This window comes from Hyperolius riggenbachi, chromosome 6, assembly GCF_040937935.1.
Source record: "Hyperolius riggenbachi isolate aHypRig1 chromosome 6, aHypRig1.pri, whole genome shotgun sequence".
NCBI classification, from domain to species: domain Eukaryota; kingdom Metazoa; phylum Chordata; class Amphibia; order Anura; family Hyperoliidae; genus Hyperolius; species Hyperolius riggenbachi.
The window spans coordinates 92,222,358-92,247,815 of NC_090651.1; the positions used below are offsets into that span (position 1 = coordinate 92,222,358).

At 44.6% G+C, this 25,458-nt stretch overlaps 1 protein-coding gene across 10 annotated transcripts in view; it reads left to right on the forward strand.

Moving 5' to 3' along the window:
- RASAL2 (RAS protein activator like 2) overlaps positions 1 to 25,458 on the forward strand; it is a 476,310-nt gene that overhangs the window by 356,795 nt on the left and 94,057 nt on the right. For 9 of the 10 annotated variants that reach the window (XM_068239650.1, XM_068239651.1, XM_068239656.1 and 6 more), the window contains 2 exons: positions 1,489 to 1,595; positions 12,045 to 12,157. In XM_068239650.1, the coding sequence (XP_068095751.1) occupies positions 1,489 to 1,595; positions 12,045 to 12,157 (220 nt within the window). Of the gene's footprint in view, positions 1 to 1,488; positions 1,596 to 12,044; positions 12,158 to 21,810; positions 21,892 to 25,458 lie in introns of those variants that run through there. The other variant, XM_068239659.1, reaches the window with a different exon arrangement.

Genomic DNA, 25,458 nt, shown 5'->3' on the forward strand with positions numbered 1-25,458 from the left:
GGGGTTGGGGGGGCAGAGGCACCCGCAAACCTAGCTCCCTATACATATGACTCCCTAGACCTGGCTGCACATCTGTCTCCTATACACCTGGCTGCACATCTGTCTCCTATACACCAGCAAACATCTTGCTCCCTATATACCTGGCAAAACATCTGGCTAACTATTCCTGGCTAATACATCTGACTAACTATTCCTGGCTAATACATCTGACTAACTATACCTGGCTGCACATCTGGCTAACTACACCTGGCTGCACATCTGGCTAACTATACCTGGCTGCACATCTGGCTAACTACACCTGGCTGCACATCTGGCTAACTATACCTGGCTGCACATCTGGCTAATACATCTGGCTATACATCTGGGTCTTATACTCACCATTGGCATGCTGATCCCTCGCCGCGTACCTCTGATAGCTTCTCCAGTGCCTTCTTCCATGTCCCTTGGCGGATTTTGCTTCTCCCTTGGCGATTACATGTCCCCCGTCGATCGGCGTTGATGGCACCAATGTCACACAGCATCATCAAAATCTCGCAGCAAACACTTTTTTTTTTATTGAATTCAATACAATAACCTGTATTGAATTCAATATAAAAAAAAGATTGCAAAAAAAAAATTGGTTGAAAATTATTGGAAATTAATTGAACCACTTTTTGCACGGAAATCCTGGGGAAATAGAACGCCAGGGTGGCTACGTGCTGGTCCATGTCTTTATTATTTGTTTCTACAAGTATAAGACTGAGGAATCGGCCTAAAACAACTGTTGACACTTTTCTATGCTCTCCTGTGCCTTGTGTGCTAGGTCATGTTAACAGGCTCAAAAGGCCAGGTCCACACTACATCACATTGGCAATGTAGATGATCACAGCGGATCCAATACTGTATCATAGTTTTAGTATCCATTGACGTCCATTGTGACAGACAGCAAGACAGCATTGTGTCAGGCAGCAAAAGATATCATTGTTTATGACTTGTCTGGAAAAATTGACTGATTTTTTAGTGTGGTTTGAAGCTAGCCTAATAGCTGCTCATGGCTTCTGGAGGGTCATCAGTAAATAAATGTTTCCATGGATCCATGCATTAATGAATGCTTATTCACATTACACCATTTTATCAGTAGCGGTTGAAGGTCAAGCTCTTCTGACCTACTTACCTGTAAGGGTGACCATTAACAAAACAATTCTCCAGACCATCAAATCTCACCTGTTCAATGTGATCTTCAATATCCTAAACCATTCCCAGGGATGTATGCTTACTATGTGTGTGTGTGTGTCAGGGTCTGCAGAGTTCATCCTTTTTATTTTATCTGCTCTGAGGAGCCCAGCTGTGAAATCTAAAGAGCAATTATCTTTACACAAGAAGCTAACAGAAAGATGCTTGTCATTGTCCGACAAGGAGCTCTGCTTGTTCTGCTAGAGAATGGATGTTTCTGCTGCTGACCTTGCTTCGGTCTCATGTCATGTCTTTTCTTCTTCCTTACCTGTACAGAGGTGCCAGCTGAGAGGTCACCGAGAAGGAGAAGCATATCAGGAACCAGCACCTCCGACAAGACCAGCTCCATGGACGCTACCAACACCTCCCCGTTTAAAGTTTCGGTAAGTGTTTAATAACTCTTTCTAAAACGCTTTGTCCATGTACTTAGAATTAATTAGTATGATAGAGCTGCGGTAATAGAGAAATTACTTAGAAGTACCAGTTTTCGGATTTTTATAGAGCCTTTTAACATCAAACTGTTAGGAAAAATGTTCTCTGTGTGATTTATACCTATAAAAAAAAGTAAAATTATTGTACTTACCAGGGGTTTCTCCCAGTCCCCTTAGTCTTGTATGTTCCTCGCTGTCCTCCCAGTCCTTCTCCTCGCTCCGCTCTTTGGCCTGCTACAGCAGCTGAGTTTCCTGCGTCGTACAATACTGAGCATGCACTGGCCTTGTCATGTGTCCTTGATCGCGCTCCTGTATCCAAGAGCATTCATTCTGTGCATGTATGGCTAGAAGGCTTAAAGTAGTGCGCAAGCGCAGAGTGCTCCAGGGAGTGCGATAAAGAACACACACATGCCGGGCTAGCACAGGTGCTGTACTGCACAACTCTGCTGCTGTAGCAAGCTTAACAGCTGAGTGGGGAGGAGGGCCGTGACGACAGCGAGGGGGACATTCAAGCCTACAGGGGGCCCCAGGTAAATAGAAGAATAGTAATTATACAAATCATGTTCACATTTTTACATTGAAGTCAATGGCCGCCGACTTTAGCAGTTAATAGCAAAGCCCCCTTATGTGCTAGAAACACCACATTGCTGGGTATGTGGATGAGGACAGTGGGTACAAGATGAAGACCTATGTGCCCATTCACACTAGAAGCACTTTTCTGAGCGTTTTGCGATCGATCCGCGTTTTTTTTAAATCGTTCTCATTCACTTTCATTAAAATCGCGGTAAAAATCCTGCTAAAATGACAGTGTATTAACATGTATATAAATATATTTATTTATTTTTTTGTTCATGTCTGCACCCCACACCCTCCCTTTCCTGAGCCTCTTAAACCCCCTGGCCCCCATGCAGACTGGGAAAGCCAGAGCAGAGCCCTGGCCATGTGGGGATTCTCACCTTGAGCTATACCAGGCCGCATGGTCCATGGGATGGGGAGGTCCAACCCATGGACAAGGGTCTCTTCCCCACCTCCGTTGCCCCAGGAGGAGGTGGGGGTGACACAGCAAATGTGGTGTTCCTAGCACGTAATGTGCTATTAACCGCTAAATTCGGTGGCTAGTGACTTAAATGTAAAAATGCGAACAGCCCAAGTTCGCCGGGAATTGTTTGGGCCATCTCTACTGACCAGACAGGGATCCAGTGTGGCTCGCCTGCAGCCTGTGTTACAGATATAATATGACAGGCTAGGATGTAATGTCGCATGTTGTCCAGCATGCTCTATCGACGTCTATAGATTTCTACAGGACAGGTTTATTGTTGCTGAGCAAAGAAATGAATTCCTGACCAAATGTTCCAATACCGTAGAATCACTTTATAGTAAACTTCAAGGGACCTGGCAAGGTAGGTAGTCTACTATATAAGAAGTTTATTATATCAGGTACAGACTAAACAGCAAGCTCATGGTGAATCAGGTTGGAGTGAGCTTGCTCACTCCAACCTGAATTATCGCAAATTCTTTCTGTTTTAAGAAAGCAAACTCTTGTTTTCCTTACTATATCAGGATTCCTCATATATTGTACTCTATATTCATACAGGTGTATGGCTGGGATGTGGGGACTAAGTTTACTCTCCTCTTACAAGAATACCATCACAATCAACACTGTAGAATGCGAGTGACAGATATAAAGTCTTTAAATACAGTAGTGTCCATCCATAAAATAACTATTAACGTTCATTATAAATCAATTGTACGTCATACAAGTTTCATGTGTATCTAATAAGAACTGTTACAAAACAGTAGCATGGTGTGGGCTTATTAGCCAAGCAGCACCTGACTTCTAAATCGCTGCAAAAAAGCCTCCTGGCAAATTTAAAGGCACAGCATGTACATTCACTGTACCAGAATATGCAGGGATGAAACCAACTACACTGCCTCTTCCTGCCACTGAGCCTGGGGACATAGAAGGCTGATGCGTGGTGCCGCTCACTGGTAATATGTAAACATTTTTACTTGGACTCCCCTTGGTGGCAGGAAGATGGTTTCGGCCCCCCATATTCTGGTACTGCGGATGCCGTTTGCACATACTGTGGCTTTTAAATTTGCCCAGAGGCTTTTCTGCAGCCAATACAAGTCAAATTTTGCTTGGTTAGTAAGCATTTAGTAGCAGCGCATGTGTCAGGTTTGACATCTGGTGGCAAACCTGCCGGCAAAAACAATATCCTGTTGCATCTGAGCGCGTACATTGCGGGGCCACCTGTGCTGAGCGCTAGAGAGCCAGTGAACTGGAGCTAGAAAGTCTCTCAGATGGTGGACTGGAGCTATAAAGCCGCTCAGCAGCCTGTAAACTGGAGCTAGAAAGCCCCTCAGCCAGTGGACTGGAGCTAGAATGCCGCTCAGCCGGTGAACTGGAGCTAGAAAGCCGCTCAGCCGGTGGACTGGAGCTAGAAAGCCGCTCAGCCGGTGGACTGGAGCTAGAAAGCCGCTCAGCCGGTGGACTGGAGCTAGAAAGCCGCTCAGCCGGTGGACTGGAGCTAGAAAGCCGCTCAGCCGGTGGACTGGTGCTAGAAAGCCGCACAGCCGGTGGACTGGTGCTAGAAAGCCGCTCAGCCGGTGGACTGGTGCTAGAAAGCCGCACAGCCGGTGGACTGGTGCTAGAATGCCGCTCAGCCGGTGGACTGGAGCTAGAAAGCCGCTCAGCCGGTGGACTGGAGCTAGAAAGCCCCTCAGCCGGGGGACTGGAGCTAGAAAGCCGCTCAGCTGGTGGACTGGAGCTAGAAAGCCGCTCAGCCGGTGGACTGGAGCTAGAAAGCCGCTCAGGCGGTGGACTGGAGCTAGAAAGCCGCTCAGGCGGTGGACTGGAGCTAGAAAGCCGCTCAGCCGGTGGACTGGAGCTAGAAAACCACTCAGCCGGTTGACTGGAGCTAGAAAGCCGCTCAGCCGGTGGACTGGAGCTAGAAAGCCGCTCAGCCGGTGGACTGGAGCTAGAAAGCCGCTCAGCCGGTGGACTGGAGCTAGAAAGCCGCTCAGGCGGTGGACTGGAGCTAGAAAGCCGCTCAGGCGGTGGACTGGAGCTAGAAAGCCGCTCAGGCGGTGGACTGGAGCTAGAAAGCCGCTCAGCCGGTGGACTGGTGCTAGAAAGCCGCTCAGCCGGTGGACTGGAGCTAGAAAGCCGCTCAGCCGGTGGACTGGAGCTAGAAAGCCGCTCAGCCGGTGGACTGGTGCTAGAAAGCCGCTCAGCCGGTGGACTGGTGCTAGAAAGCCGCTCAGCCGGTGGACTGGTGCTAGAAAGCCGCTCAGCCGGTGGACTGGAGCTAGAATGCCGCTCAGCCGGTGGACTGGAGCTAGAATGCCGCTCAGCCGGTGGACTGGAGCTAGAATGCCGCTCAGCCGGTGGACTGGAGCTAGAATGCCGCTCAGCCGGTGGACTGGAGCTAGAATGCCGCTCAGCCGGGGGACTGGAGCTAGAAAGCCCCTCAGCCGGGGGACTGGAGCTAGAAAGCCCCTCAGCCGGGGGACTGGAGCTAGAAAGCCGCTCAGCCGGTGGACTGGAGCTAGAATGCCGCTCAGCCGGTGGACTGGAGCTAGAATGCCGCTCAGCCGGTGGACTGGAGCTAGAATGCCGCTCAGCCGGTGGACTGGAGCTAGAATGCCGCTCAGCCGGTGGACTGGAGCTAGAAAGCCCCTCAGCCGGTGGACTGGAGCTAGAAAGCCCCTCAGCCGGGGGACTGGAGCTAGAAAGCCGCTCAGCTGGTGGACTGGAGCTAGAAAGCCGCTCAGCAGCCTGTAGACTGGAGCTAGAATGCCGCTCAGCCGGTGGACTGGAGCTAGAAAGCCGCTCAGCCGGTGGACTGGTGCTAGAAAGCCGCTCAGCCGGTGGACTGGTGCTAGAAAGCCGCTCAGCCGGTGGACTGGTGCTAGAAAGCCGCTCAGCCGGTGGACTGGTGCTAGAAAGCCGCTCAGCCGGTGGACTGGTGCTAGAAAGCCGCTCAGCCGGTGGACTGGTGCTAGAAAGCCGCTCAGCCGGTGGACTGGTACTAGAAAGCCGCTCAGCCGGTGGACTGGTGCTAGAAAGCCGCTCAGCCGGTGGACTGGTGCTAGAAAGCCGCTCAGCCGGTGGACTGGAGCTAGAAAGCCGCTCAGCCGGTTGACTGGAGCTAGAAAGCCGCTCAGCCGTGGACTGGAGCTAGAAAGCCGCTCAGCCGGTGGACTGGAGCTAGAAAGCCGCTCAGCCGGTGGACTGGAGCTAGAAAGCCGCTCAGCCGGTGGACTGGAGCTAGAAAGCCGCTCAGCCGGTGGACTGGAGCTAGAAAGCCGCTCAGCCGGTGGACTGGAGCTAGAAAGCCGCTCAGCCGGTGGACTGGTACTAGAAAGCCGCTCAGCCGGTGGACTGGTGCTAGAAAGCCGCTCAGCCGGTGGACTGGTGCTAGAAAGCCGCTCAGCCGGTGGACTGGAGCTAGAAAGCCGCTCAGCCGGTTGACTGGAGCTAGAAAGCCGCTCAGCCGTGGACTGGAGCTAGAAAGCCGCTCAGCCGGTGGACTGGAGCTAGAAAGCCGCTCAGCCGGTGGACTGGAGCTAGAAAGCCGCTCAGCCGGTGGACTGGAGCTAGAAAGCCGCTCAGCCGGTGGACTGGAGCTAGAAAGCCGCTCAGCCGGTGGACTGGAGCTAGAAAGCCGCTCAGCCGGTGGACTGGAGCTAGAAAGCCGCTCAGCCGGTGGACTGGAGCAGCTGAAAGACTGTGAATTCGCCACCTTCAGCTGCTCGTGGAAAGAAGGCCTAATACTAACGCAGAAGGGAGCTGCATTTGTCTAGCAGGAAGTGTAATTGGATGTGAGGGAAAGCCGTCTGCAGCTCTCCTCAGGTCCTGGCTGGGAAGTGTAACAAAAGCCAATGCAGTCAGCAGAAGTGAAGGTCAGGAGAATCCTGCTGAGGTGTCCCAGCTGCCGGTGCACGAGTCTTCCGCGGTCACAGATTTCACCCTGGCAGTGGCTGGCAGATCACAAAATGGCTGGACCAGCAGTAAATGGCACAAATGAATAGCCTATTGGTGGGCATGACCAGAAGATGTTTATTCTCGCACAATATACAATCTTGATTGTATAATCTTTGTAGTATAAAAGCTCATCAAAACAATCCTTTCAAAGTATTTTCAATCTGTTGGCACTTTTACTACATAGATTTGGTAAATCTGTACAACCAAGATTGTATGGTGTGTGTTGAGCTTTTTTGCTACTTTTTCACTGTGCCTGTAGCATCAAACATGCCAGTGTGAAAGCACCGTTGCAATATAAATACATCCCATTTTGATGATCCGTTGTGACATAATGTAAAATGAGCACTTTCCAGTATATTTAAAGAGACACTGAAGCGAAAAAAAATTATGATGAATTGGTTGTATAGTACAGATATTTACTAGAGCATTAGTAGCAAAGAAAATTTTCTCATATTTTGATTTTCAGAATGGGGAATTTTTTATAACATTGCATTCTCTAATATTTGCAGTTTACACACTACTCAGCATTCTAAATGATTTTACAGAGCAGGCCAGTGAACGATTGACCTGTCCTCTGCAGAGAAAAATAAAATACAGTGACTGACAGTTAAGATTACTAGTTTCAGAAGACAGAGCTCTCTGCGACTTTGAAAGTTGTGGAGCTCAATGGCTCTTTTGCATAGATAACAACTAGAGTTCCTTAACTTTTCCTGTAGTGGAAACAATATTTGGGCCAGTGCACACAAAAAACCTTTAGCAGATCCGCAAAACATGAAGCAGATTTTCTGTAACAAAAACGCCTGGAAAACCGCTCTGATCTAGCGTTTTTCAGAGCAATTTTCCACTGTCCTATACTTTAACATTGAGGCAGAAACGCCTCAGAAATCTAAAAAATGCTGCAGCCCCCGAGTTTGCGTTAGTGGAAAAAACAAACCGCTCTGGTGTGCACCAACCCATTGAAATACATTAGCCAAGCGGTTTTGTATCCCCAAGCGTTTTTAAAAAACGTTCTGGTGTGCATCAGCCTTAGATTTATGTCTTTGCTGCTAATGTTTTATTTCTTAGATATACTACACATACAAATCATTATATCATACATTTTTTTCGCTTCAGTGTCTCTTTCAGTCAATTATATTTGTGCATTTTGGGATAAACCTGAGTGCCTAACATTTGTAGAATGACTTTGCTAATGAAATGCAAGTACCAAAAGTTGCCTGCATGTCTCTTTGCTGTATACTGCAGAATCCTTTCTGGTGGTGCAGGAGCAGGGCTGTGGAGTCTGTTAATTTTGGGTACTTGGAGTTGGTGGTTTCATAAACTGAGGAGTCTGAGTCAGATGATTTTTGTACCGACTCCACTCCCTGTGGTGATGTGCTCTCTTCTGAGGCGAAAACTGACTTAGGGCCCTTTTCCACTAGCAATCGCTAGCGTTCACGCTGAACGCTAGCGATTGCTGAATCGCAATTACCGGCGATTCCCCGACGTTCGCGGCCGCGATTTTGCTATGCTATGCACTGCATAGCAAAATCGCGGCAAATATCGCTCCGACGCGCGTTTGCGTTCCCGACAAAAACGAATCGCGGTAGTGGAAATGACCTACCGCGATTCCTATGTTAAAAAGCAAACCGTAGCGATTGTGGAAAAGGGCCCTAAAAGCCTTCATACAAACTAGCGAGAATGTATTACACCTGAACCTAAATTGATTGACAAAAGTTAGATGCTTACCTAATTAAAGGGAAACCTCTAGATTTTCCAAAGGCACCTCCTGTCCGGATCCGGTAAAAAGGGCACCATGCGGCCGAGGATATTTGGGGGCTGCCATAGGCCGTAATGTGAATTACAGCTATAGCGACGCTCAGTGAGTAATTTTGGCGCTGGCAAAAGGTGGAGCCTAAATTACAATAAAAACAGGGCAATTTGGCCACCAGCAAAAGCTGGAAGTTGAATTGCATCTTATCCCCACTGTACAGCGCCTGGTGGAGGGGAATAGTAATTAACGCCGCTGGGAAATTTGCCACAGCAGGGTAAGCTGTTTTTGGCTTCACCCTGTGCCCAAATTTCCCGGAGCCCTTTTTACATGCAAGCCCACGTGAGTATGGCTGCACCTGCGCTGTAAGGCTGAGCTGAGAGGTACACCACTTCCTATGTGTGTATGAATCCCTTTTTTTTTTTTTTTTTTTTTTTTTTTTTTTTACTCCAAGGGATCTGGAAAATGAGTTCACTATATCATAAGTTTACTATATCAGAATTGGTCATACATTGTATATTTATACAGACTCGTTTGCTGGGACCTGAGGACCGAGTTTACAATATCCAGAGGTTACTATGGTATCTCAGAGTTTACTAGAATGAGATTCCACTGTATAATGTATCATTTTATTCAGTTTGGAATTCGACCAATGACATGCAGTAGATGATTAATTTGATTGATCCAGTTCCAAGCTGCACAAATATGAATAAAATTTGCATCAACTGAGAATTATTAGCATCTCATTGACCCTGTAAGCAGTAATTCAACTTATTTAGGGCTTTTGGCAGTGTAACCAAAGCAACTAGTAAGAGACTCCAACTCGGATGCTTACGGTGCAGAGAGACGCATATACATTATTAGAAGTTTTATGAGCAATGGGGCATATATCAATGTGATTTCTTAAAGACATGTCTGCCTTTGGCAGGGATATCTCATTGTAGAGTGAAGCAAGAGCAATTCCTACCTGACAGATTCTGGCTTTCATTTGTCATGGCTTAACCATAAAAGTGCCAAGGGCTAGTTCACATTGGGCACTTTACCACGATCACGTTTGCGTCCGTGAACGCGATTCAGCAGCCCAAATCTCGTTATTTGCTGCGATTTGCGCATGTGATTACTGTTCAGTAGAGCGAGATTCACAGAGCAACCGCCCACAAAACGCTGCATGCAGCGCGTTTGTGATTGATCGAAATCGCAACCACTGCAGTGTGAATGTATCCATAGGGATACATTGTAGCAGCGCTTTGCTGATCGCCGGCGATCAGCAAATTGCTGAAGAATCGCCCCAGAATGAACCAGCCCTAAAAGCAAATCTGAGCTGAAACTAAACTGATGAGATAAACAATTGTATATATTCTCCTACTCCTAAAAAGGATTTTTTTTTTGTTTAGAATTCCATGGTTGTTGTTTTTTCTGTTTAGAAGATGAAAAAAGTAGGTTTAATGTTTTGTTGCCTCAGCTGAATGACACAGTTTTTCACACAGTCAGCTTAAAGCCACAATCAATGAACTATTGACTTTTTTTATCTATCCTCTGCACCCAAAAGCTGTTCTCTGCCAGTAAAGTGTTATTGCTTGTAAATCCTTACTAAAGAGAAACAGCCACTTGGATGCCTGAATGTTTAACTCTTTCAAGCAGAAAAAGAAAAAGAGCCCATCCTGGTTTTTGTTTGCTTGGCACTGTGCGTATACATTTATCTCTTCATGTTACATGTCACTTCAGGTATTACAAACAGATTCTGAGCAAGACAGCCAGGCAAGCTGCATTGTCTAAAAGAAAATGCATATGTCCGCCTTCATATCCCTCTCAGTTCAGGTGTACTTTAATAAAAAAAAAATAACTTTCAGTCATACCACTCTGCAGATCCAAATACACACAGCGACTGCCCTTTGTGGTGTGTCTCTATTATAATTGAACACAAAGGCTCATTGTGCATGGAGTAGTTCATGGGAGTTCAATTAAGCATTCTTTTAGGGTCCTTTTTCAGTGCAAATCATGATCGCTGTAGCAGCAGATGCACGACAAAGCTATTTTTCCTTGCATTTTTGTGTTTTTAATTTTTGTCAGTGTGATTGTGAAACAAGAAAATTGCGTAGCTCCACTTTTGGTATGCAATTTTTTTGTGCTTCCATTGACTTAACCCAAGCGCAAATAAATGCACTAGAGTGCTGCAGTTGCATTTGGCGATATTGTATAATGAATCACCTAGCGGTGACTGCAATGTAAACAGTGTACAGCACTTTATATTCTATGTAGTCAGCTGCATTTGGCACAGGCAGTGTGATGTCACTCACCACCTGCATGTTCATCAGAATGGGAGGCAGCTACCTGGTAGACACTACATGTGCTTGCTTCCTGACACAATAAGGGCCCTTTTCCACTGCAGGCCATTGCGATGCTGAATCGCAACATCACTAAACGCTAGCAATATTTAAATCGCCAGGGTTGCTACTTTAACATAGGAATCGCAGTAGGTATTTTCCTTTCCACTACCGACATTCAATTTTTTACAAAGCGCAATGACTTTCTGGAGCGACTTTGAGAGCAATTTTGTAATATTCCAATCCCTTAACTAAATTAATGAAAACCGCAATAGCTGGCGTTTGTGATTAGCGATTGCTAGTGGAAAAGGGCTCTTAACTGCACCATCTGTCATCTACTGATAAATATATGTGTTTACAAACACATTTTACTACTACTACACATAACAACTGTATGGCACTTGCTGTCCAGCAGTTAAGCGGCTGAACAGCGCTCTGAGAGTACAGTTTAGCTATCCGTGTGTAAGAGTCCTCATGAGACAAATTATGTGAATTATCCTGTGTAAAGCACTGTAAAATATGTCACCACCAGGGCTGGATTACATCTCAGGATCCTACAGGCAGGGAAGACCTGTTGCTTTTTTTTTTTTTTTGTGCCGACAAATATGAGCTAACTGAGCATACCTAAAGTGGTGTACAACAGGGGTCATTGGCAGCGCTTCCAGAGGCTGCACCCGAATTAACTACCTGCATAAATGTGCAAAACTCAAAAAACAGGCAAATTTCACAACTTGCATTTAAAACAGATACAGCAAAGGAGGGTGGTAGCGTCAGCATAAAATATGTGCATAAATTATTCCCTACTAGACTTCCACGGCGATGACATACCCTCACAGAAGAGGCCTAACCGTATACCTAAAGTGATGACAGGAGAGACCAGGAAATTTAGACACTAGTGAACACTTGTTGCTTTAAACATAATTTTACACGGGCAGCATGGTGGCGTAGTGGTTAGCGGTCTTGCTTTGCATTGCTGGGTCCCCGCTTCGAATCCCAGCCAGGTCAGCATCTGCAAGGAGTTTGTATGTTCTACCCAAGTCTGCGCGGGTTTCCTCTGAGCACTCCGGTTTCCTCTCACATCCCAAAAACATACAGATAAGTTAATTGGCTTCCCCCTAAATTGGCCCTAGACATATGGTAGGGACTAGATTGTGAGCTCCTTTGAGGGACAGTTAGTGACAAGGATATATATATATATATATATATATATATATATACACTCTGTACAGTGCTGTGGAAGATGTTGGTGCTCTATAAATACTAAATAATAATAATAAAAAAATTTATATCTCAAACACCCAATATGTGGTTAAGGGAAACCTCACTGTTTTTTTTTCCAGGGCTTCTTCAGCAAACGGCTAAAAGGGTCAATCAAGAGGACAAAAAGCCAATCAAAGTTGGACAGAAACACCAGCTTCCGCCTCCCTTCACTGCGTCCGGCTGAGAGTGACAGGTAAGCCTTAGCCGGGCCTATCTGGCTGGTGTCTGCGGTTATTTAGTGCCGCCCCGCTGCCTGTCAGGCTGTGTGTGTGATCCAGTCCGCCCGTCTCCCATTCCAAAGTGATAAATGGCCCCATAAATCTCATGGCGACAACTAACCAGAGCCGTGTGAATTTGCAGTTATAGCCAGCATATAAAAATACTTGTGCAGAGTGTCCCCAGAGAGCCTGTCTACCAGTATATTATCACAGGGAAGATTTGTAACGTCTTAACAGGCTGAAGATGGCTTTATGGCAATAATTAGCCTTCTAATTGGGCTGAATATGACACAGAGGGATCCCAGGCAGTGCTGGGAGGCTGAATAATTGTCTCCTGCCCCTTCTCATCACACATTGCAGTGTTTCATTTGTAATATCAGATACAGGGCACCAGTGTGTCAGATCTGTATGTACAACAGCCAAGACTTTACACTGTATTAAAGCTGTCCCCAATCGAATGATGCTGAACAAGTTTGAAACATACACAGATATGATGGGTTATTTTTAAATATATGCCTTGTCTGTTTTCTTTTTGTAGTATGTATACTTTTAATCAATTCTTGATATTTCTGGTAGTTGTATGGTGCCAGTAGGAAGAACCTTCCTGCTTCTGCATTCCTCCATGTATGTGAAACTTCTATAACTGATTAAGGGGTAGAGTCAAAGCAGGATCATCCACCAGTCAACCTAGGCAAGTGCCTGGGGCCTAGTTGGGGTCCATGGCCCCACCAGACACCAACTCTAACCTCTCTCCACTTCAGCCTACCAAAAAGACCACAAGGGAGCCCCAATCTACTACCTTGCCTAGGGCCCCATTAGATCTTAATCCATCTCTGGTCCTCACTAGGGTAAAAAAAATGCAACTGTTTCTGTATTGGGCATCAGCAAACGAACAGACATGCAAACATTTCCTATGTTAAGTATAGGAGCAGTTTGCATTAGATCGCTTTAGCTGATCCGTTCATTACAATCTGCTTACCACAACACAGATTCCCTGGTCGCGGTGTATGTTACGCAAATTTAACTCCCCTGCCGCCATCGTATTTGGTTCCACTGCCGCTCGCTACACTGCAGGGGACACGTGACGGTATATCGAGATCCTAGCCCTGACAAAAGCATCCGTTTCCCATTGGATTGCAACAGAGCAATGGGAAACCTCCTTCCCCAGTGAGGATTATCATCGGTTCACTGAAGAGTGGGGGACCAATTAGAATCCTCCCTGTTGCTAGGGAGGATTCCCATTTGTCTTCTGCAATCCAGTGGGAGCCGATGCTTCTACTGGAGCTATGATCTGGATATACAGTACCTGAGCTTGTCCACTGCAGCGTACCAAGCAGCAGTCGACGGGTGGCAACGCAAGTGGGCCGAAATGCACAATGACAAGTAATGTGAACGACGCAGCACAGACGTGCAATGCATATCCACTTACTTTTAACAGTAAGCAGCTGATAAATGAACTATGCTATACAGTGTTGGGTGTGCCATACTGACACTGCACCTGATGAAGCAGGCATAGACCTTGTGAAACTTGTTGTGCCAGTAAAGGTTTTCCTTGTTACATTGATAGACAGCTTAGTATTGGAGGTAAGTGGTTACTCACACTCACAATAAAAGCCTGATCCAAAGTGTTTTGTAGAGAGGCACTTTATAAGAGAAGTCCGTAGGTTACCTGGGTGGCCAGGAGTAGCACTATATTGTACAATGACCGCTACCTTGGCCATTGGGACGTTTGATTTCAGCACTCCTCTGGCTTCCAGTTCTATTGCGTTTGCTGAATACAAGTCAGTGCAATTCTTTTGACTTTCACATATTCAGCAGCAATTTTCAGAGCCAAAACTAGAGGGCAGCACTGGAATACTCATTTTAGGCAGTGTATATCTGCACAGTGGGAGGAAATATATAATGTCAGCATTCTCTCCTCCATGGCCATCGAGGTACCCATCTTGGACTTCTTTTCCAACGATATAGTACATTGGATGTGTAGGTTACAATTCATTTTCTTCTCATACATTGCAGTGTCTGTGTAGGAGTGCATTTGGAGCTACCATATTTAAGTATTTTTTTTATTAATCTGTATTTATAAGTGCTGACATATTATGCAGTGCTGTACAATAGGTAGGGGGGACATTGCAATATTAAACAATGTTACACAGGGACATTATACAGTGTTTCTCCCCAAAAAAGTGTTTTATATTAATTTTTCCTCCAAAAGATGTGGTAGGGCTTATTTTCCAGTGGTGTCTTATATTCCTCCTGCCTACCCCACTGTGCCACCTCTTAATATGCTGGATCCACCTGTCCTCCTTCTGTTCCCGTGTTCATCTCTATCCCCTGGCCTCCAGTGTCCTATGTCCTTCGCTGTGTCTTCTGCTGTCCTCTACGTCCTCCTGGTATCCCTGTGTCTTCCGCTCTTCCGTGTCCTCCGATCTCCCCGTGTGTCACCACCCCCCACCCACCCATCTTCCTACCCTTACATCCTCCTATTTGCCGCGCTGTCCTATGTCCTCTGATGTCCCCTGTTCCATGCTGCTACTCAGAGAGTTCAGTGATTGGCCCAAAAACGGAACCACAGTCCTCTTTCGAGCATGCTCAAAATTTCAGCTAGGACTTGCAGCTCTGAGTCCATATGGTGGTGGAGAAGAGCACACGGGAAGAAGGGCTCTGCCAAATTGTCTTACAATCTCTGGTGGGAGAAGGACACATGGGGGGTGGGATGAAAGTCCAAGGGAGAGGTTTGGTGTTATGAATATGGCAGGTGAACAAATGTGTCTTGAAGGCCGGCTTGGATCGAAGGCGTGGGCAAGCCTGTTGGTGGGAGGAAGTTCCATAGAGTAGGGGCTTCTCTGGAGAAAGCCTGGAGCCTTGCAAGTGATGCAAGAAGTGGACATCACTAGAGTATTGGAGGAGCGGGGGTAGGGGAGCCCTCATACTGCTGATAGACATTATTTCCTGAGTTCATCTTGCCCTCGCTTCTAATTCAAAACTGAAACTGGCCGTATAGAAATGTCTAAAGCTGCTATAAGTGACTTCTTTTAAAACCTGAAATGTCCTTTTATCTGGACCCTAGTGGCTACCAACATGGAGGGGAGTGTTTTGGAAATCGGCTAGTGCGAAGGATGAGTCTATTGGCTAGCAGCTATCAGTTTATTAAAAAGAGAAGCCTGGCAATGTAAAGAAAGCCCTTGTATCTGTTGTCTCCGCTTTATGTTGAGAAACGTCAGTAGTATGTATGGAGAGTAGAAGAATCTCTCTGTTCACTCTTGTTCATTGTATTGTTTGCACAGTGAATATAAATAATTCTGCTTCTGTTAATATTCCTTGCCTGTTGCCATGACTAGCAGAACAATATGTATTTGTGGATTGCATGAAAAGACCCTGGTATGTTCTGACAGCGGCAGCACTACTGGCTCATTTCATTGGGTACCAGCAGCTTCCAACTCCCAGCGCTGCACATGCTTGCCTGCAGATTGGTCACAAAGGGAGTATTCCTATTTATTTACAAGATTTGTGCCTGTTGGCTGCTTTGTTACGCTGCTGTTTCTAAGGATGCTGAGGACCGCATAAGAGATCCCACCTAGCCATCATCGTGGAATAACACGTTTATAAACCCATGTTTTCATTGTAGGTATATGAAAATGTAAAGCGATCATTTTCAAAGTGGGAGTAGAATGTGTATCCCACAATACGGTGGATGCGATTCAAAAATGGAGATGTTTGAAATAAAGGTGGTGTTAATGTTGGTGCTACAGGTGTTTTAGGGTTTACATCACTTTATATAATAAGGGAAGATAATGAGGCTTGTACACACGTGTAACAATAGCACATGACCAACCCAACAACTTGACCAACCACGCGACCTAGCGAATGAATGACTTGTATTTTCCACGCACCAATCAACTGAAGGACCAACTCATTTGCATACTGTTAAAGCAAGCAGAATGACGGACTGCACAACATGGCTGCATTCACAACAAGTACAAGTCGTGGAAAGGACTTGTACACATGTGGCCAACTGCACGATATCAGCCCAACAGTCATGTGAGCTGATCCTCCGGTTGGATCGGGCAAACCGCCTGTTATCAGTCCCTTGTCTATTTCTTTGTCACACGTACACACTCCCAACTATCGTCCAACAGCCCAAGTTTGAACGATAGCTAGGCGGCAAAGTTGCACGTGTGTATGAGCCTCTACATGGAGCTGAATTTCTAGCTTCTATTGGATTACTATCAAACTGTTTAAAGTGATGACTGTTAACTAACCCCTGCAGGCACAATAGTTTTCCTAGATCTGTGTTGCCCCTCCGTTACATAGCTTGTTCTGTCTGTGTAAAAATGCACTGGATAGCTGATGTCCAATAAATACGGTGTGCAGTTTCTAGTAAGTAGCCTAGACTGGTCACCTTCTGTATCACTGACTGTCTGTGCTACAAGCTGCAATCTTCTTATTTGAGCCTTTCCCTCCCTGCAGTCTGAACAGCAGAATGAAGCAATCCAAACTGCTTGAGAGTAGGAATGTTCAAAAAGATGCAAGTGAATGCTGAGTTGATGCAGGATTATACACATTTTAAATGCAAATGTATGCAGCTTGGAAATGGAATGTGGAATCCGGTCCATTTTTAAGATTCATAAATTGGCATTCAAAATTTGCAGAATCCTACATAAATTCAGAGTTATTTGCATCCTATTAACCATCCCTACTTGAGAGCACACCATTTTTAAATTTAAAACAGAATTTTTAGGACAGTAAAAGTAGCATTTGGCCACTCTGATGACTAAGCTTCTAACTGACAATTTACAGGCTAAGCTTTTAGAATATAGTAACACCTTCATAAAACAAACTCTTTGGATCTTTTAAAGTTAGCCAGTAAATGGTATTAATGCAGGGGTCTAGTCCTAGGAAAAGAAGTGAGTGGACTCACTTGGAAGGCGTCCACTCTCTGAAAAAAGCAGGTGGACGGCGTCCACCTGCGTCCACGCAGGACTCGACCCCTGTATTAATGTACACCTGAAGTGAGAGGAATATGGAGGCTGACCTATTTCCTTGTAAACATAGCATATTGCTTGGCTGTCCTGCTGATCATCTGCCTCTAATACGTTTAACCACAGGCACTGAACAAGCATGCAGATCAGGTGCTCTGACTGAAGTCTGACTGAATTTTGCCACATGCTTGTTTCAGGTGTGTGATTCCGACTCTGCTGCATCCAGAGATCAGTTGGACTGCCAGGCAACTGGTATTGTTTAAAAGGAAATCAATATGGCAGCCCCCATATCCTTCTCACTTCATGTTTCCTTTAATGAGATGAAAAAGGTCTCTGACTTAAAGTGACCCTGAAATTAAAGCAGGGATATGGAGTCTGCCATATTTGTCTCCTTTTGAATAATACTAGTTTGCTTGGCTGCCCTGATCATTTTTCTTCTTTTGCTTCAGGAGTGTTAGAATAACACATTGAAAGCAAGCATGCAGTTAGGCGTTCTTCACACTGCAACAAGAAGGCATTTTTACACCCGCATTCTGCTGCCCACACCATAAGTGTTCATATATGTTTAAAATGAACCAGAGACGAAAAACCCTCATGTATTTTACCATATGGATCAGTAGGAACATTATAGAAAACACCTACCATGCTTTCTGTTTCATTCTGCACTGCACAGCTTGTTTCTTACCAGACCTGATAAAATCCCCAACTGGGCATTCAGTTTGGCTTTGCTACAATGACTCAGCTATAATGATTCCTGAGCAGAGCCAGCAGGGGGCAGGCTTGGACTTGAAAAGACATGAGAGAACACAGACTGAGCTATAAATATTCCTGAACAAAGCCAGACTGAATGCTCAGTCGGGGATTTTATCAGGGCTGATTAGAAGCAAGCTGTGCAGTGCAGAATGTAACAGAAAGCAGGGTAGGTGTTTTCTCTAATGTTCCCACTGATATATATATGGTAAAATACATGAGGGTGCTCCGTCTCTGGTTCCCTTTAAATGCACACCATTGTGGCTGCAGTACAACACGGTGGAACAGGAAATGTGTAAACCATCAGTAAAAATGTATATCACTGTGTGATAAAACAACATACACTGTCCATGCATGTCACACCATGTGTAGTCAGGCTTTTGTCACAGCAGCTGAAGGTAGATAGCCTAGCAATATGCATGGTTTACAAGAAAATACTTCTGATAGTCTCCGTATCCACCTCATTACAAGGGTCAATTTAACCAATGGATACTGCATTACAATATATAGTACACCGCACATTACTATTAAGCTTTTATGTAGTATATATAGTATATTTGATCTGTGTATTGGGATAAGCTTTCATTTCTCTTTAGCCTCATCTACACCATACAATGTTTTTGTTAGATTCATTGATTCGATTCAATCCGACATGTCCGATCGGGATTTGATTCAATTTGCCAATTGCAAAACAATGGCAAATTGAATCGAATCCCGATTGGACATGTCGGATTGAATCGAAATGAATCGAATCAGACAAAAAAATTGTATGGTGTAGATAGGGCTTTAGGGAAATGTTTATTGTGAGAGTAGATACCCTCTGGCCAAACAGCTCTTCTACCAGTACAAGGCCTGTGATCTCAGCTGCGTGTAGAAATGCCGGAGTCGGACTGGATGTGCCGCATGCTTTTTTCAGGTGTGATTCAAACACTACTGCAGCCAAAGAGATCAGAAGGATGCCAGGCAATTGGTATTATTTAAAAGGAAATAATGATGGAAGCCACCATATCCCTTTCACTTCAGATGTCCTTTAATACACAGATTATTACCAGGCCCAGATACTCCTCACCAGCCTAAACTCACCAACCCGTATAGTAATGCTTTCCTATAATTGTTGCAAGGGGATGTAGCCTCTTTATAAAAGCATTATACTGTTTATTTAAAGCTTGGGTCTTCGCAGGTTGAAATATTGTCCTGTAAATCCAGTAGAGTTGGAACAGTCAATAGAGACCAAATCTAAAACAGTCACAGCTTAATTAGCACGGTATTAGCACTAACCTTATCATCGCTATGCTATTCATGCCTCATTTGTTATGCAAATCAGCAGCGTCCAGTTAAGTGTATACATTTCCATATATCCAATCTTTTAATCATCTATCCCTTTCTTAATGGAGCTGGCAGTTGTGTATACAATCCTATAGCCTAGTGTACAGAGAGTAGTTCTGTGGTGCTGCCTCCTGCAGGTGACACTCCAGGTATTTGCCTGATTTGCCTATGCCTAAAAACATCCCTGTCTCACCCAACTTATTTTGGATCCAAGCCATATTCTAGGCAGTATGCCCCAGCCTTCAAATCTTTTTTTTTTTTTTTTATTCTTAAAGGGAACCCAAGGTGAGAGGTATATGGAGGCTGACATGTTTATTTCCTTTTAAACAATGCACTTTGCCTGGCTGCCCTGCTGATATCCTGCCTCTAATACTTAAGCCATAGACCCTGAACAAGTATGGAGATCTGATGTCTGACAAATCTGACAAGATTAGCTGCATGCTTGTTTTTGGTGTGTGATTAAGACCCTACTGACCAGAAAGGTCAGCAGGACTGCCAGGCAACCAGTAATGTTTAAAAAGAATAAATATGGCAGCTTCCATAGGCCTCACACCTCCGGTTCCTTTTAACTGTTGTCCACTCTACTGAAGAACTGCATCCATAATTTGTTGTTGTTTGTAGCAATCATATCTGTTTACCCTTTAAACTTAAAGGGAACCTAAACTGAGAAGGATATGAATTTTTTCTTTGAAAATAATACCAGTTGCCTGACTCTCCTGCTGATCCTGTGTGTCTAATACTTTTAGCCACAGCCCCTGAACAAGCATGCAGATCAGGTGCTCTGACTGAAGCCAGACTGGATTAGCTGCATGATTGTGTCAGGTGTGTGATTCAACCACTACAGCCAAAGAGATGAGCAGGACTACCAGGCAACTGGTATTGTTTAAAAGGAAACATCCATATCCCTCTTAGTTTAGGATCCCTTAAATATCCCGTTTATAGCTTTGCTTCTTGGCAATAAGTATTGGCATGGCTTCCTGTGTCAATTTACATTTTGCGTTGTGGAGTTGTGATCAGGGCTCACAGTCGTCTCCTCAGAGCAGGTCCCCTTTGTGCAAAGCTAGGTTGTACTTTCCAGCATATTGATTACAACTCCCATCATGCTGTGTCAGCTCATATGGGATAATTGGAGTCGTCTTCAAATCTACTTAATCTAGAGAGTCCTTCACATCAGCAAATCGTATTCTAGGGTGGATGAAAAATGGCAGGTCAGCTGGTTTCTAGCATGAAGCCAGATTGCACAGCTCCACTCTAAACACAAATAATGATATTCTGGGGCAAAGGAAAAATGGCAGGTCAGCTGGTTGCTAGCATGAAGCCAGATTGTACAGCTCCACTCTAAACACAAATAATGATATTCTAGGGTGGAAGAAAAATGGCAGGTCAGCTGGTTGCTAGCGTGCAGCCAGTTTATTCAGCTCCACTCTAAACACAAATAATGATATACCTTTTAGAACGACATTGTTGTAGGAGTGTGCAGATATTGCTGTATCTGTGACATGCGTGGAAATTGTCACTGAGGAGACTGGCTGTAAAAAAGAACTTTACTGAAGTTTTAATGAATGACAACTTGATACAAATTGATATTTTACATTCATTTATCAATTAATTAGTCAGTGTTTGCTCTATGTAAAATCTTTCCTCTTCCCTGATTTACATGCTTAAATTTATCACAGACTTTGACATCTTCTTGCTGCCAAGGTGCATCACTACAGAATATTTGTTGGGTGTTCCGAAGTGAGCAGAAACAATACCTGTTCTCCCACATAACTGTGAGAAGAGTTTGTGCAGAGGGGAAGCCTTCTTTAGTGGAGGGGCTTTTAAGTGTAGATAGTCTTTCTGTCCTCTCATATGCTGCAAGTTTGCAGTGTTTGTAAACTGACATTAGCTACAAGTACAGAGTACTTGAACATGTCTAGGACCTCTAGTATAGTTCTATGAGGCTGTGGAATCTTTAGCCTAATCAGAGGCCTGCAAGCACCTTCCTCTCTGCCCCACTTTCTCTGCTGCCCTCAAACCATAAGACAACAGTTGTTTAAAATTCAAACTGTTCTCACTACAGAAGCAAACAGATTAAAATCTCAATTCAGGAGCCAGTCTGCCCAATCCAGGAGGACATTTTTAAGAATCAGCTCTTACCGATTAGAATTAAAGGAAAACTCCGTTTTTTATGTGCCAGCTGTAATTTGTTAGTAAACTCTGGATTTGCCCAGGACTGTCTTTCTGGTTTCTGACTAGTACGTAATAAGCTGAGAATCCGAGATTTGACAACCTGCATTCAGTGTAGGCCTAATGCTGCACGGATAGCAAACAAGGCTACTTCCTGCCACCTTGTGGTACCTGTAGCTAAGCAGCAACGTTGGTTTACAAAGGCTTAACCCTGACAGGTTTGCATTAACTAATGGTGTGGTTAGAACACAGAGCATGGTAGGAGCTTCTGACAGCTGGGCTGGATTGAGTCCTCTGCTGGACTGCAGGACACGTGGGCTGGATTCCTGCAGATTAAGCGAAAGTCATTTTCTGGCATTAACGTGTGTGCCTGCAGACCAGTGTACTAGTTTAACACTTTGCATTGTGACATGACGGAGAGCTTCCATGGCTTTCACTCTCAGGAGGTGCCGCGGAACCCGCTCTGCAAGCTCTTTCTATACCAGGTAGGTTTCTGTATCTTGGACATTTCTGTAGCCTGGACATTTGGCTGCGATGAGTGCTGCAGGAGAAGTGGAGACCGGTCCTCTCCACATTGCGTTTGGGTAAATGCTGCTCAGTAAACACTTGAGCTTTTGCCACATTGATCTCAGGCCGATGTAGATGGTAGTTACCTGCGGCGCAAGCACCCATGTATCTATTGTTGTGATAGACTGAATAGACTAGTTTAATTTGTAATATCTGGCAGTAACTGTTGTTATATCACTAGTGAGGGGCTTTTTAAACCTGAAGAAACTGTGTGTGTGTGTGTGTGTGTGTGTGTGTGTGTGTGTGTGTGTGTGTGTGTGTGTGTGTGTGTGTGTGTGTGTGTGTGTGTGTGTGTGTGTGTGTGTGTGTGTGTGTGTGTGTGTGTGTGTGTGTGTGTGTGTGTGTGTGTGTGTGTGTGTGTGTGTGTGTGTGTGTGTGTGTGTGTGTGTGTGTTATTTAATGACTGTATTTGCATACAGACTGCTTTCAGGGCAGTAAGCAGTTGTTGTCTTTTTTGCCCTGTAAGTCACACACCCTGAAAATGAATGGAAGCTGCCTATGAGGTAGGGCAGTAATCTAGTGTTTTCTTTGCGGTACCTGTCATCAGTTGCTGTGTCCTGCGGCCAGTGGATTTCCACATTAAAATACATTGGCGAGTTGTGGTACAGGAGAGGCTAATGCTGCCTTGTTACCTCTGCCAGCCTCCATGTGATCACCTGGGAAACTGCGGTATACATTTTTCCAAGTCTTTAACCCCTAAACTGACAGATAATTTTTCTAAAAGCTACACACCAGTGCCATCTGTGAGTTGTGGGGTTTTCTGCTTCCCGTTGCAAAGTAGAAAGTTGGCACTGATTTGTATTAAACTCCTTTTAGGCGAGTGTATCAAAGGAATATTGGGTAACTAAAACACCTATATATGCCCACTGTTTAAGTCGTTTTGTACTAAAATAGCCTTTAGATGTATGGATGTGAAAACACAAAACACCTATAGATGCCTGCAGCAGTCTAAGAGTCGAAACCAGCCCTGTAAATGAAACACGCGTGTGAGTGCTGTGCGTTGTTTAACCCGTAATTTTTCATACATACTTGAATGTTGAGCTGAGTCAAGCTTGCAAGTTTCCAGCTCTGAAGAAATGTGTCTTTAGCATGGTCAGATAATGCCCCGCTATGCGACCACTCCAAGTAACAGAGGGTGCCTTATCCAAGCTGTCCACACACAACTAGATAGTTGCCTAGCTTTGCTGTGCTCAAGATGGTGTAAAACCACTGCTTACCCCATTACGGGGTTTATTTGTTTTTTTACCCTAACAATGTTTTGATTTTTATTTACTGCTCTTTTGATTGATTTTGCCCTTCAGAATTGGTAGATATCATACAGATCCAATCAAAATGGTCAAATCTGACTGCTATTGACTGGGACTTTTGTCTTCTGAAAAGACTCTTGTATTTATATGGATAATAGAAAAATAATTGGGCATTGGGTTAGTCTTTTTTGACTGTCTGATGACGCCTGCGCGTTCAGTTCTCCAAGCTCAACACATTGTGACATGTAAACTAAAGGTTCCCATACATTACTTGATGTTCCATCGAGTGATTAAGTGATTTACTTTATTGGGCTATCAACAACCGTGTGGTCGATCGACTAGTGGCCCACACACTGCTAGTGAGATCCTTTATGGTTCTCTTTAACTAACGGAGCTAAACGTTGTTGTGCCTTCATGCTGTAACCAAAAATCAATTCTCTGTCAATGGAAATCATGTGAACAGTAGCCAATTCCTTTACGATCGACCGTTATTTTCCATCCTGCCCAATCAAGGAAATTTATCGATTTAACCAAGTATCAGCCAATTTGCGTTGATCAAGGAGAATGGAACATAAGTGATTCACCCTAAATCAGATACAATGGTCAAATGATGGATTGAACAGGAAAATTGAGTAATATATTGGCACCTTAATACTATAATACTGCTTGCAGCAAGACTAATAAAATATAGCCCCAGTGATTGATAGATATGGAGAGCCGTCTAGATATAAAGGAGCACTATACTGGGTGAAGCGTACATCTCTAGCCATAATGCGGACTCCCATCAGCCTCCTCAGTGTTTGTTTCTTGCCATCGCATTTAACACTTTAATATAGAGAAAAGTTGGAATAGTGTTAAAAAAATAGTGAAAAAAATTCTAATGACAATGCACTGCTATCTGCTGGAAATCCGCACAGATGATCCATCTCCCTCCAAAGCTCTTACTGAAGAAGGCCTGAAAGATTAGGTTAATACGCTGCATTAAACTTCCACTGGCACCAGCAGCAGAGAGGAGAAAAATGATTTCTGTGGCCATATCTGACCCAGCGTCCCTACCCTTCAAGCCATATAAATCCTGAGCACTTAAGATGCAATGTCTGAGCGCTGCCATGTCTCCCCGGAGAGTTGGCAGAGAGACTGGGCATTTAAGTAATTAACAAATGAGATCTGGGCAGAGCTTCAGGATGCAGCGTCAGTGCTGCAGCACAGAGTGTGCCTGGCCATACAGACTGAAGGGCACGCAACACACCCACACGCATACTGCTGCTTGCAGCTATGCACATTCATCAAAGCTACACAGACAGATCTCTTATTTATTTCCTCTAGTGTACTAAAGTGTACAGTGCCAACTGATATCTCAGTTCTATACTGCACCACTCCAACCTTCCCTGCCTCTCAATAATCTAACCTATGATATCCAATCCAGCTTCAGGCACAGTCCTATATACATTATGTCACATGTAAATCTATAATCTATTTGTATACATATGTTCCCTTCTTTATTTCAGATGAGATTTTCTGCAGCGCGTCTGTGCAAAAAGGGCAATGGGGATATTTGAACGCCCCGGGGAGCCCAATAGTAGAATATCAGTAAATTTACCAGTCTACTTATATTACAGTGAAAATTATGATAGTGAAATATTGGTATTAAATACCGATATTTTTACTGGATACCCCATTTCCTAGGTTGAACGGCCCAGCTGACTGCTCTTTGCTCCCGTATACAGATTTGTTAGATGTATTGTTGTTGTTTCTGAAATAGTTTGCTGTATTTCACTGCACAGTTGACTTATTGATATGCTTAATAAAGCTTTTTTTTAATAAATACCGATATTTTACTACAGCTAAACCTAAGCCTATTCTCACACTGAACCCTTTCCCCTGACGTCTGACATTAAGCCCTCCCACGTCTAACCTTATCCACCCATGCCTAACCTTAAAGAGGAACTTCAGCCTAAACAAGCATACTGTCATTAAGTTACATTAGTTATGTTAATTAAAATAGATAGGTAATATAATCTCTTACCCACCCTGTTTTAAAAGAACAGGCAAATGCTTGTGATTTCATGGGGGCAGCTATCTTTTTGTTTGGAAGCAGGTGACTTGGGAGCATGAGACACAGTTCCATCTGTCCTGTGTCCTGATCATCCCTCCCAGCTGCACGCGCTAGGCTTCAGATGTCAAATTCAGAGTTTAAAAAAACAAATTTGTTCCAAAACAGCAGAAGGAGAACAACCA